Genomic DNA, 14,860 nt, shown 5'->3' with positions numbered 1-14,860 from the left:
TTAAGTTTTTAAATTATTTTGCTTTTTTGTTAAACAAATATTCACTAGATATAAAAGATTTTTATTTTGTAGTTAATACACACAAGCCATGGGCAAAAACTATGATTAAAAACTATGAACAGACAAACCATGAGCAAAAACCCTGATCAAAAACTATGAACAGAAAAACCATGGGAATGAAAAAGCCCTGATTAAAAACTATAAAATTTATGCAGCAACTTGCTATGTTTATTTTACCATTATTTTTCTTTGAGTATTGACTGAAAGTCAATACCCAATATACAAATATTAATAACCAATGTACCAATCTACAAATGTTAATACCCAGGAAATCTCTTTAGCCACTCTTTTTCCTTATAAAAAAAAACTTTATCATTACATGTGATTAAATCTTTTAAAAGTTTTTCTTCAGAAAACAGTATTAAAATGTTGGTCTGACACTGGTTTTAGCATTCTTGCCGACAAAATTAATGTATTAGATTTCAGATTAAACTATCAAAAAAAAAAAAAAACTAAAAATTGTTTTTGCTTGTAGTTATTATTCATAGCAAGTCACTAAAGAAATATCAAAAATTTTGATTGCAAAAATGTCACATAAAAAAATCACACAAGTGGCAGAAAGAAAACACAAGTAATAAAAATATATCTATAGCGAATGCAGATCAGCAAAAGCTTACTAGTTTTGCTTATCTTTATAGCATACAGCTTTTTCAGAAAAGAAAAACAAAAACAAAGAATAATGATAAAAAAGATTGCTACCCCATCCCGAACCCTCAGTCAATGTAGTGGCATTTCTTTGTGGCAGTAGGCTATAAGATAGTTGATGTATGTTTTGAAGCTCCTGCATCAGGCTATTTATGTGTGACATCACAGTCCTTATCTAAACATGCATTTATAGTTGTGTATATATACTCTAGGTATTTGTACGCAGATGCATTTGTAGTATATAATGCAGTACACCTTTTTGCTTTTCAGATAGCAGAATTGATGCAAACTACTGCATTGTTGAAACAAGATAAAGATTATTTGAATAAACAGTTGAATGAATTATCTCCAAGGTATAAATTTTTAGAGGAACGACACCATATTATTGAAACTCAATTAGACAATGTTAAAACATCAAGAGAAGAGCTTTATGAGAAGTTTCTTTCATCAAGGTAAGCATACATGCATGCATACATACATACATACATACATACATACATACATACATACATACATACATACATACATACATACATACATACATACATACATACATACATAGATACATAGATACATACATACATACATACATACATACATACATACATACATACATACATACATACATACATATGATTATATAGCCCCTACATATAGTAAAAACAACTCTTAACTAGTTTGGTTATTTTTGTTATTTTGGTAAGTTGATATATTGAGTACACTACATTAAAAATACCATTTAAATAATTAAGGAAGCTAATTGGATTTAATTGTCTTTTTAAAAATCAAAAAAGTTGTCAAATTGGTTTTGTTTTTTACATTTGTTTTATGCTATTTTTATTATTATTTATTTTCTTGATTTTCAATTTTTTGTTATATTGTACATATGTTGACTAATATATTTACACACAAGCGCACTAATATGTACATAGACAGATTTAGCAAGTGTATATACATTGATAAGTTTTTTCCATAAATTGTTGTTTTAAATCAAGCGCTAATAAACAAAGACCAGAAAAAATTTAAAACTTTAAATAATTTTTTTTAAATGACAGATTCTTTGTCCGAACCAAACCCTCAGTTAATGTAGCGCACTTTCTTGTTGCAGCAGGGTATAAGATAGTCAATGTAGCAATGCTCTGCGCATGTTTTACAGTAAAAGCGCAACACTGATTTACCTATTTGTCAGTCGATGTAGCAACACTTCTCCCATGTTTTAAAAATATTTTAAAACAAGAACACCAGTAATTAAAAAAACTTTTTTAGTCATTATTATTGTGGTTTTATAAAAAAGCCATAAAACTTAATGTGCTTCATGTATTATTTATTAAAATGTTGCTTAATTGTTGAATATGCTTAAATATTAAGGTTTTTAACAATTTATAAATAATTTAAAATTTGTAAAAAATCAAAATTATATATAAAAAAAATTAGAGTTAAATAAATTTCAGAAAATTTATAATAAAAATCTATCAAGTCTTGCTTTAAAAGAGTTCAAAGACTGGGCATTTACCACGTGAATCGGTAATGCATTTCATTCATTCGCAATACGGTTACTATAGAATGCTTGTCAAAAGAAAAAATGCTTGACATTTTCTTTTTCAATTCTTATATTATGACCTCTTATTGCTGATGCTGATCCGTTTTCTGGGCTTTTGCTGCTGGGTTAACTTAATGATGCCATTTGATGACTGATGATATCAACACGCTGAGGTCATTTTCTACTGTTGTTTTGCTTAGTTTGTACTCAACACCATTTTCTGTAATTGCATAGATGGGGTTAGGTTTCTTTTTTCCATTGTGCATAATGTTGCACTTTTCTTTTTTTAACTTTATAAACCATATACTTGTCTATTCAACTAGCTTGTTGATATCCTTTTACAAACTGATCGTAACCTAAATGTTTTTTATCGGTTTTATTAGCTTGGTGATGTCAGTGTAAAGTTTGCATACACATTGTAGTTTTCCTGGTATGTAGTTGATGAATAAAATGATGATTATTTTTGAAGTTTTTATATACTTTCACTTCTATTGAGACCCAACATGGTATACTTATGAAAAATTTTTGATAATTTTAGGGACCCATCTGATGTTTAAGGGTCTTGGGCTACCCCTATATATATATATATATATATATATATATATATATATACATACATTTATACATAATTTGTAGTTGATGTTAAAGTGAATTGACATTAACTGTAGATGGTTTTTGTTAATGATGTTGCTAACAACAACAGATTTTATTTTAGAGATCATTATAAACATGAGTATGAAGAAAAACTGAAAAAAGAATTAGATGAAGTTTCCAACAAAACTAATATTGAACTTCAAAGGTTAAAAGAAATGTCTAAAGAAGTTTACGAACGAGAAAATAGGTTTAATAATTAAAATTTTTTTTGATAAAATGTAAAAATATTTCCATCAAAAACATAAATTTATTTTGCTAAATTAAAGTTAAAGTAAAATTATCTATTTATTTACTTAGAAGTTTGCGTGAAGCTAAAGAAATGGCTGTTCTAGAAAGTGAGAGACTTATGCAGTCAGAGAAACAAATTCAACAAAAATATAGTGAACTACTGTCTGAGTATGTATTTTATTCTCTAGAATTTAATTTCTCTAGAATTTTCTCTAGAAAAAAAGAATTTTTTGTCTATGCGAAGGATTAGTTAGTACAAGAAAAAAATATTTTGTTTGCAAGAATGTTGATATTTTATTTTAAAAATTTATAATTAAATTATATCTTTATTATTTTATTTTTAAGCCTACTTAATAATTATAAATGTAAAGAAAATAATAATAATAAATAAATATAAATAACTTAGTAGTTATAAATAACTAAAGTTTGATGCCATTTTTACAGAATTGTAAAAGCAAACAGCATACATAATCAACTTTCTCTAATTATTTTGGGAGACTTCACAATATTATTGTCTACTGTGGTTTTTTATCTTTTTGTTTAAAATTTATGATTATATTGTGATAAGCAAGTGAAATTTCAATCTAACAATGGAAATATAAAAGTTAACCCTGAGTTAAACTTCCTTCTATCTTTAGGGTCTTGGTTAAGTAAATGTTAGAAATAGTGTCTTATTAAAAATACTCATCTTGACAGATGTTAAATACAGTCATTTAGAAAGCCTCCTAAGCAAGACATTAGGAGTAAACTTTATTGACCAGCTTTACATTATTTCTTCATCTAATAGGTTGGCACAGATAAAAACCTATGTTACATTGTTTTTTTCTATAATAAATGCTCTTCTTGACTTTACTTATGGTTTGTTGTCTTATCCTACTAGTGACTCTATAACTCCTCTTGTTATTTCCTAATGAGGTTATACTCAATTTAATGTTTTCGAGGTTATCAGGTAGTAAGGATTACTAAAATTCTGTGTTCTTAGAGAGGCTGATTCCAATCACAGCTGTAAAATATCAAAGTATAAACAGTTCCATATTGCACATGGAAAGTGTGCTTCTTTGTGTTTTGATATAAGGATAAAGTCACAGAAAAAGCCAAAATTTTTTTAAATTTTGGGATGAGGCCGAAATGAGGCAACTGTATAGCTTATTGCTTAATTTATATACTCCAGTCTTAACAAAAAATTATCACTTTTTGATTTAGAACAGACAGATGATCTTGAATTTTTTCTCTCTCCTGCAACAATGCATGGTTTGAAGTTGTGAATTTTAATCCAAACAAAACTCAGTTGTTTTCTGCTAATATCCCAATGGTATTCCTTTTTAAATGGATTATTACTGGGTCGCTACGGACAAAAACTGTATATAGAATCCATTACAAAGCTAGCATATGATATAATTGCCTCTCTTGATTTTTCTTGTCTTTAATTCCTGATTCCACTCTTTGTAAAGCTCTTATTTGCCCTTGTATGGAATACTGTTGTCACTTTTACAGTAGTTCTTTTAATGAATCTTTTTATGACAAAGTCCTAGAATAAACTGTAAATGTTATTGGACCTGAAACTCCAAAAATTGTTCTTGTGTGACTTTTTCATTCAGTCGCATTCTTTTACTTTAACGTTTTTTTCATGAAAATGTTTTTTTCATGAAAATTTTTTTAATTCATTAGCCTGTTGTTTAAAATAAGTAACTAAGTATTATAGTTGAATAGTCTAGATTTATAAAAATATTATAGTTTAATTCTTATTAAAATTTCCATTCAAACTTATCAGTTTGAACTAAAAAATAATTTGTGCAAAGAGATAATTCATGTCACAAATTAGACGTCAACTAAAACTATGACTATGTTCATAACTAAAAGATCTACTATGATCTATTAAAGATCTACTATGACTGCAAAACATTTGTGATGTTATTTTTAAAACTGTTTCTAAGAAAACTAAATTTGTTTAAAAAATTTTTAAGGAAGATAAACTTTCATAAAATTCTAATAAAAACATTGACATATTTTTCAAAATAAACAAAAATAGATTTCAAACACAAGTGTAGTTTTAACATAAGTATCATTATCTTTAAATATTTAATTGTATTGCATCAATTTATATATAATAACTATATAAAAAAAAAAATAGTAAAATTTTTATTTTGTAATTTGTGTAATATTTCTAATATATTCAAATATTATTATTATTATACTAAAAATACCTTTATGATATACCAAATTAATGATGTTTTGAACATTCTAATTTAAATTTTAATTGCATATTTAATAATGTTTAATTACAATTTTTTGTCTTGTTTTTAATGATTTACTATTTTCCATATTTTAAGAAGATGAGTGAATTAAAACTTTTGACGTATGTTTTATTAGTATTAGTATGTTAATTTCATTACAGTTAGAATATACATCAAGCTATTTTTTTGTTAATGTTCTTTTTAATGAAAAAATATGTTTACAGTAAAATCCCGGTTATTTGAACCTCCCAGGGGAATAAGAATTTACTTTGAATAATAGAAATTTCGAATAACTAAAACTTTTTTTTGAAGTGACTTATTTCAAGTTACAATCAGTTTTTTTTTTAATTTTATTTAGGTGCTCCAAAAAGTCCTAGCGGTCGTGTTACGAAGCACTAAGAAATAGCATTTAAGTAAGAAGTTCATGCCTTTATTGATTGTTTTCTTTCTTTACCGATATCAGAAAACATGCCCAGAGCTCAAGTTGAACCCTGGGCTGTTTGCTTCTAAGCCAAGCACACTAACTATTGCGCCACGTCTGCTAAATTCTGATTGTAACAAAAATAGAGAGTAAAAAGAAAGAAAAATGGAATCAGAGGGAATAAGATGCTGCTTAAGTCTTTAACTTGTAAAATAATAAATTCTTTACAAATTTTGAAAAAGTCATTTTCCATAACTTTTTTTGTTTATAAAAAAACAATTTTATTACAATTTTCTTAAAAAATTGTCCATTTTCAATTGCTTTTTTGTAAAGAATGTTTATTAAACATTTCAATAGGAGACTTAGTAATTGTCGGATTTTGACACTGTTGTTTTCAAAAAGAGACACATTCAAGTACCTCTATTGCATGTGCAATCTCTGATAATTATGGCTTTTCAGGAGGAAAACTGTTTTGACATTTCATCTATCTCCTCTTCTACCTCCACACAATCATTAATTAAAATGACATCCAGATTTTCTCGATGATAGCAATTGTTTCACTTGTACAGATCTCAAAATCTATATTAACTTAATCATCAACAGTTGATTCTTCATCTAATAAACCACATGATTTTAGCTTGTTGATGTTCTCTTTAAGCAATTTGAAAGGATCAGCTTTACCATTTATATTTGAAATCTGTATTTCTTGCAAGATGCATGCCTTTCTAAAACAATTTTTTACTTTTTTTGTTAATAGAGCGTCTTATGACCTGACCAATATGCTCATAGCTTCAAGAATATTGATCTTTTGGGACCTTTTACCAGCATTGATATATTTGTCTCACAACATTCGTGCGATAAAAAGCCTTTAATGCTCTTTAAGACTCCCTGGTCCTATGGTTGAGTTTTGGAGGCTGTGTTGGGTAAAAATATAAATTCAATGCTATGTGGTTGTCAGGATTAGGATGATCTGTGCAGTTATCTATGATTAGAACAACTTTCCTATCCTCAGCGTTGAAATTTGCATCAAGACTTCTTACATAATCAGTAAAATTTTTAGAATCTGTCCAAAGTTTATTTTGGGACTTGTACTGACAAGGTAAGCTTTTGACACCTTTGAAACATCGTGGTTTTTCTTCCTTTCCAATTATCAACATAAGTAGCTTTTCATAAACCCCATTTCCTGCTGCTAGGCCAGTTAACTCGAACTTTGCTAAATTTTTCTTTTGCACATCGTTCACCTTTTAGATGAAAGGTTTTTGTCGGAAGCTGTTGATAAAGGAAACCATTCCCGACGGTGTTAAAAATATCTTTCAATTCACATCTTGAAAGGGTTGTGGGCAAATGGGTATGCTCCCAACTTACTGCCATTTTCTTTGTGCACCTTTCTTCGCCAAATGAAAAACAACATTATAACTATTTTTCCACCAATCTAGCACCCTTCTGAAGCCTTAAAATATGTTATGTTGAATTCTTTTGTAAAATCTAAAGCTTTCTCCCTAATGTGTCTACCAATTGGTACATTTTGTTTTCTTGCGTTCATAAACTATTTATATACAGCTTTATCAGTGGAATCATGCTTTCCAAAACTTAACTTTTGTTTTCTTGCTACAAGTTGACTAGACTCTTAATGATTGGTTTCTTAATGGCTAATCCAGTAAGTTAAAGTGTTTTGAGGAACAGTAAACTTTTTGGCTACATTCTTTTGAGTTTGACTTTTTTCCAAATCTTTAAAAGCAAGATATTTATCTTTGATTGCCAGTACTGCCTTCTTTCGGGTAGACCGACATGTTTAAATTTTCACTGCACTACGTTTAATGGGTTTGATTTTTTTTTATATTTTGAAAAAAATTTTTTTTTGTAATTTATGTACATACATGCTTTGACTACATTCGATAAAGTTATATTTCGAAATGTAATGCAATGGTATCTTGAACCGAAGGAAAGCTTTAAATAACTTACAGAGTGTTTGTTAAGGGGAGCAAAAAATTGCTTTGAATAAATAAAATTTTAAATAACTGCAGGTTCGAATAACTGGTGGATATTTGCATGAGTTTGTTAAGAAAAATTCACGGGAAATGAAAATTGCTTCAAATAAGCGGGAAATTCAAATATTTGCCAGTTCGAAAAACCAGGAGTTTTCTCTATTTTGCTTAGATTTTAAGTTTGTTTTTTAGCAACTTTGTTTTGTTTTTAAAAAGGTTTCGATTGCTCCAAATCAGTACTAGTAGCAGAGTCAGTGAGAAAGAAAATGAATCTCAGTTGAAATCTTTTGAGTTAGATCGGATACAATTACTCCATGAAGAAGCCATGAAAAATTGTAAACAGATGTCTCTACAGAATGAAACACTATCTAAAAAAGTGGAGGTAGAAAAAAAAATTAAGAAAAAATTTTGTTTTTAAAATTTATTTTTTAAATGAGAATGATATTTTTTATTTCCTACAATTTTTATTTTGTTTTTGTTCAGTTCTAGAACCAAATTCAAGTTTCTAAAACTGATATCTAAAATTTATTCAGAAACTTTTAATTTCAGGGAATTTTTATAGAATGAAAAAGTTGCAATAAAATTATTTTCAAAAATATTTTTTGTGTTGTTAAAAATTGAAAAATCTGATTTATTCTACTAAATAAATAATTTTTTTACAAATTTTTAACAATAATAATAGTTAACTATAGTTTTAAATTGATTTTTTAAATAAAAGATTTAAAAGAAAGGAAAACTTTATTTTTTTATTTTAATTCACTCCCAACAAGGCTGCAAGCAACTACTATTAAGTTGGGAGTTACTAAAAAACAAAAACAAAAAAGTTAAATTTTATTTAGAGAAAAAGATATATGTTTTAACTGATGTTTTCAATTTACATAAAAGTTTAAAGAATGTTTTAATTTACATTACTTTATATTAGTATCGTGCTCACAACATTATTTAAAAAAAATATTTTCAATAAAAAAGCTCACACCCTTTATATATGCTCACACCCTTTGTGCACCCTTATGTGCTCACACCCTCTATATGTACTCTATCTCTATCCCTATCTCTGTAGAACTAAACTTATAAAGTTATTCTTTAAAAAATATTTCAGGAGTGTCATATGATCCTAGCAGATTTGATGGGTCCATAATATTATTAAAAAAAAATTTCAAACTGGATCTCAAAGAAAGCTTATAAAAATTTCAATAGTCATCTTATAAAAACTTATAAAAATTTCAATAGTCATCTATATTTGTTTTAATAATAACTTATGATAACAATATAATAGTCATAAAGTTATTATCGAAAGTAATAATAACGTTATATAGAATTTATCAAATTTGATGTAATAATAACATTATATAGAATTTATCAAATTTGATGTAATAATAACGTTATATAGAATTTATCAAATTTGATGCATAAAAACTTTTTAAGCATAAGAAAAAGATCATTTCTTTTTTTCACTTTTTTTCGCTAAAGAATCTTTCTTTTATTAGAAGAACAAATGGCTTCACTGCTTCCACTCACTAAAGAATCTTTCTGTTATAATGTTATAAATCAGCTGTTGAACAAGAGAAACTTTGTTTTTTCAGTGTGTATATTGTTAAAATTAATCTAATATATTAGAAATTTATTAAATAATTGTGGTAAGGTAGTTGTTAATTGTAGTAAGTTAGTTAGTTTTTAATTAATTATGGTAAGTTAGGTAGTTAATTAATTGTTGTAAGGTAATTGCTAATTAGTTGTAATAATTGTGGTACATTAGGTAGATAAATGTGTAGTGGTAAAGATATTGCTTTTTAGGCAACATGTTTTGAATTCAATCTATGCCATGTCTATGGTAGTACTGCATTCAATTTGTTTCTCTACACAGCATCCTTGTTTTTCCTCGTGTTTCTGTGTACAATTTCATTTATTGAAATGTTTTTCCTTGTGTTTCTGTGTACAATTTCATTTATTGAAATATTGAGCTAGTTACAAGTTCTTTAATTAACAGAATTGAAATGATTGTTACTTAATTTGATTTTTTATTCAATAATATTGTAAATGTAATATTTTTATTCAAATGTAATATTTTTATTCAAATGTAATATTTTTATTCAAATATTTTTAAAATATTTTTTTGAATTTGTTAATAGTAGTTTTTTTAATTTTAAGTTTATTTAATTAAAAAAGTTATCTTTAAGAAACATTTTGTTTATCTGTTTATGGGTTTTAATAACAAAACTTTATGTATAGACTTTGAGTAAGGAATATTATGCACTGAAAGCATATTCAGACAAACAAATCTCTGAATTGGAAATTAAAAACCAAGAGTTCAAATCTAAGCTTACAATATATGAAAAATTAGAACAAGAATTGGATGATGTTGTTATGCAAGCTGCTGAATGTAACTTTCTTATGTTTTATTTTATTTTGTTGTTGTTGTAAATGTTTTTATGTAGCATTACCTTTTATAAACTTTCTGCTTTTTTTATACTTCAGCCTTTTTTTTTTTGGACTTATGTTTTGCTAAATAAACTCTGATGATCTGATAATGATAATTTTTTTAATTATTATTGTAATGGTCATTAATTTAGTAGTTTCTTTACATTTAATTTTAAAATTTTATTAAAAATTCAAAATAAAAACAAAGCAACAACAAAAAAAAAAAAAAAAGAAAAGTTATTTATATTATGATACTAGCTATTTTTAATATTTCTTATGATTTTTATGTTTTCAAAATTTATGTTTTCAAAATTTATGTTTTCATATACAGTGACAAATGAAGTTGAGGGGGAAAAAGTATTATTTGCATATGGGTATGGAGCCAATATACCAAGCACAGCTAAACGAAGAATGCAACAAAGGTTAGACTTTATTTAGTTGACTCATTCACATAGCACTTTTTTTTTTTTACTGAAATTATATTTTTCATTAGCGTGCAATTAGCTAGAAGAGTTCTGCAACTTGAAAGAGCAAATACTTCTCTACGCAGCGAAGTTGAAAGAGAATCCACAAAGTGTAAGCAAATCACTGAAGAGGTAAAGGCTTCGGCGAGTTGTTAGAAAAGATTATTTACATTTGTAAAAGTTTTTTTTGTGAATAGTTTTAGAGTTTAATGTTTCAATCTTTTCAAAAAATTTTGTTTTTTTAAATAAATTAAAAAAAAATATTTTAAATAATAACTGGGATTATTTTTTATAAAAATTGATTTAGCTGAAACAATCTAATTCTCTTCTGAATGAAGCGCAACAACCGTACAACTATCTTATAGAAAGTATTCGAACTCGAGATGCTCAAAATAATCTTTTAAAAGAAACTATTTCAAATTTAGAAAATGATATCAGGTAAATTTATGTTTTAAATTATTATAAGTAAATGTTGGAGAGATAATGTTAAAAAAATATAATACCTTTGACCTTAGAATTAAACTTCAATATATTTTCAACTTCTTTATTTGCAATATAATTTTTTTAGACACTTTGTGAGATTGCCATTTTAGATTTGAAAATGCCTGCCTTAAAGTAATATTTTGGTGCTTACATGAAATCTAAACAAGTGCTTTTAGTGTGTTATACTAGGTTATATAGGTTTTCATTGGTTAAGTTATACTAAATTATACTATATTTCTAATTTCTAATATGGCAATCTAAGAAATCAGTATAGTATTTGTCACCAGGAAGTTGGCTAAAGTCACATATGTAAGTCTTGTTAGTCCATTAATATGCAGCCATTCAATTTTGTCAAAATGTACTTTTTAGTTCTTTCTCTGTTAGACAAGCCAGATTTCTTTCAAAAGAACAATGACTCTTATTCACCACTGATTTATTATTAAAATTTTCTTCCTGATCCTTTAGCTTGTTTGATGGATAAAGTCTACTTATATCGTTTTATAACCCTTCCAATAGTAGATATAAGAATTCTTGTAGCTTTTGAGAATCGTTTGTAGTTCCATGATGGATTTTCTTTACGAATGTGCAAGATATTTTTCTGATTTTCAAATTCAATTTGCTTCAATGACATTTTAATAAATTGTTAAAATTTCATTATTAGTTTCTTTTTTTATTTTTATTTTTTTTTATTGATGACTATTATCATTACTTGATTATAATATTATTATTGTTCTTCTTTTTAATGTGTCAGTAATTTATTCTGAAAGTATAAGTAATTTATTCTGAAAATATTTGGTTTCTCATTTTTTTGATCACAGGCTATAATGATATCATTCTCTTTATAAAATTATATGTATCAGTGCTTTTTTTTAGTTATAATAATAAAAATTCAAAAAGATTTGATTGATTCTAACAAATCTGGTGTATGAAAAATCTTTATATACGCAATAAAAATTCATTGGAATTTATGTAGCTTTCGTATAGAAAATACTGAAGAAAAACAATGTTCTGCCTCTACAATCATTGCAGGGTACAAAACATTTGCTGAAAATATTGTAATTTTTATTGAACCTGAAGGTTTTTGGAAATTCATTTATAAAACAAAATCTGATGCCACATACAAAGACTCTTAGCTTTAGTGCAAGTTATCTTGGATGTTTCAAATCTCAGTTTTATTTTGTGTCTAAGCAAGCTGCAATATCTGAACTCAAACAATAGGTATGTCTGTAGAAGTGACAGTTCTGATGGAAATTATCAAATTGATAAACACCACTTGACAAACAACACAAATTGATAAACACCACTTGATAAACAGCACAATTTGATAAACACCACTACCTGTTTTTGTCGGTTTATGGTTGCATGCAAAAACTTGAAAAAAATTGATTTTTGATAAGTTGTTTTGCCTTTAGTTTCAAGTGCCATATGATTCAGTTATTAGCTTAAATAAATATCATTAATCGAAACAAAAAATTTGCTGTTATTGCTGGTGGAATCAAACTATTATTGCTTGTGGATTTTAGTAACTGGTTGCCATTATTGCTATTATTGCTGGTGAAATAGATATTAACTATAGATATTGTGCAGCTTAGTAACCTCAGGAAACAGGTTACTAAGCTGCACAATTCAGGTGAAATAATTGAACAATCTATGATTACTAGTGATTAAAGAGCTTGATTTAAAACATTCATAAAGGAAAAAATAATCAATAAAAAAATAACACAATTTAACAAAGGTTTTGTCCACTTTCAATATTTATTTATGTATTTTTTGACATGTAATTCAAGTTTTCAAAGTTTGAAATTTGAGGCTGAGTTCAAAAATTTAACCACAAATTTAAAAGCATTGTGAATTTTTAAAAGTTAACGTCTTAGATAAGTTTTTATATAGTAAAATTAAGTTAAAACATCTGTTTATAGTATATAAACTTATCCTGATGAAATTCTTTTTAATATAATACAATATTTCTAGGGGTTATATATACCCTCGTTATTCAAGTAATATAAAAAACCATTAAAAAACAAGCAAATAATAAAGCTTCTATGTAATGTGCTCTTGCATCTTAAATAAGAAAAATAAGGTTTCCAAAATGGCGATGTGATTTTTTATTTTTTTGAGAATGTTTTGAAGTATTTTTAATACTTTGAAACATTCTCAAAAAAATTGAAAAATGCAGCCACAGTTGCATTTTTCCATTTTAAGGAGAATGGGTTAAAATATTCAAGTTACTAATCTTAAGGGTATATATAACCCCTAAAATTATAGTATTATATTAAAATAAATATTATAAGAATAAGTTTATATACTATAAACAGATGTTTTAACTTAATTTTATTATGTGAATCTATTCTAATATTGTAAGGATAATTACATAGCATATCTTATTATGAGATTACAGGTCTTGTTATGAGATTACAGGCCTTTTTATGAGATTACAAGTCTTATTATGAGATTACAGGTCTTGTTATGAGATTTTATTTGTGTAACTAAAATACTTAAGGCTAATAAATGTAACTTTAACACATCTTTGGTATTTACATCGTTAAAAGTTAAATTGCGTCATTAACATATTTTAAAGCACCGCCTTGTAATTAAATTTAATTTTAAACCGCTTTAAAATCATTTAAACTAATATAACAAAAATTACTAATGAAATCTAAATTTGGTATTTGAAACAGATTATATTCCCTTGTAATTTATTCCTTAAAATAATCCTTAAATACAATCTTATAGATAATCTTTTGTTTATCACAACTTGTTTATTTATTTTTAAGAAGTCATTTTTTGTACTCGCAAACAAATAATGTTCACTTGAATTTTTATTTGTACCAATAAGATATTTGTAAATACAATTTATGCTCATAAATAAATGTTCTTTGAAATTTTATATGTTGGGTTAGTATAAGAAACTAAAATAATTAAAAAGCATTTTTGAAAAGTATTTTCTTAAACAAAAACACATCTCCCTTTTTTTAAATTTTTTTATTTGCTTTAATATATTTTAATTTATGATGGATGGATTTGTGTTTTATGTAATGAATTACTTAGTAGATGATAAGAAATTTCTTCTTTAATAAATATTATTATTTTACATTCCTTCAAAACTAAATTTTTAATTTTTAAAATTATATTTAATTAAGTCTTTTACTTAAAAAAAGTTGAAAATAATTAAAATAAGTTTCTTTAGCAAAAAAAGTTCACAGTTGCGGTAAATGACTTTTTTTTATGACTTGATATTTTCTGAATAATTGTCACATTAACAATATTAAAAGATAGCTTAAATGTTCTAAAATAAAAAAGTTTTTGCTTAACATAAAACTGCTGACTTGCAAATAGCCATTTCTTAACTGAAATGCGAATAGCTTAACACTTCTTAACAAGGCCTGGCATATAGCACTTTTTCATATATGAAAAAGTATTTGGGAAGTACAATATTAGTGAAAACAAAAAGAAAAAAATCTTTACTATGAAGTTTTTTGAACTTTAAATTACAATACAATTCTTTTTTATAAATTCTTTCCTCATTAGAAGAATTAAAAGAAGTATTTTGATGATCGTGATTTTCTTGAGTGCATACTTTCATCTTTTTTGACTAGAGCCCATATATAATCTCCCATCATAGCAGTATTCCATCATCCTTGATATCTGCTTTCCATTTTTGCAATTTTCTGATGAAATCTCTCATCATGCTCCTTGCTGTAATTTCACTTGTGAGGGCCAATAAAATT

The 14,860-nt window shown here is 26.2% G+C and overlaps 1 protein-coding gene across 2 annotated transcripts in view; it reads left to right on the top strand.

Annotated features, from left to right (window-relative positions):
• LOC100198906 (progesterone-induced-blocking factor 1) overlaps positions 1–14,860 on the top strand; it is a 59,350-nt gene that overhangs the window by 14,863 nt on the left and 29,627 nt on the right. For both annotated transcript variants that reach the window (XM_065811191.1, XM_065811192.1), the window contains exons 6-13: positions 976–1,157; positions 2,961–3,086; positions 3,197–3,295; positions 7,984–8,149; positions 9,997–10,147; positions 10,517–10,607; positions 10,679–10,781; positions 10,957–11,087. In XM_065811191.1, the coding sequence (XP_065667263.1) occupies positions 976–1,157; positions 2,961–3,086; positions 3,197–3,295; positions 7,984–8,149; positions 9,997–10,147; positions 10,517–10,607; positions 10,679–10,781; positions 10,957–11,087 (1,049 nt within the window). The remainder of the gene's footprint in view (positions 1–975; positions 1,158–2,960; positions 3,087–3,196; positions 3,296–7,983; positions 8,150–9,996; positions 10,148–10,516; positions 10,608–10,678; positions 10,782–10,956; positions 11,088–14,860) is intronic.

This window comes from Hydra vulgaris, chromosome 12, assembly GCF_038396675.1.
Source record: "Hydra vulgaris chromosome 12, alternate assembly HydraT2T_AEP".
NCBI classification, from domain to species: Eukaryota; Metazoa; Cnidaria; class Hydrozoa; order Anthoathecata; family Hydridae; genus Hydra; species Hydra vulgaris.
Note: the sequence above shows the minus strand (reverse complement) of the source record. Positions and strands in the feature narration are given on the sequence as shown.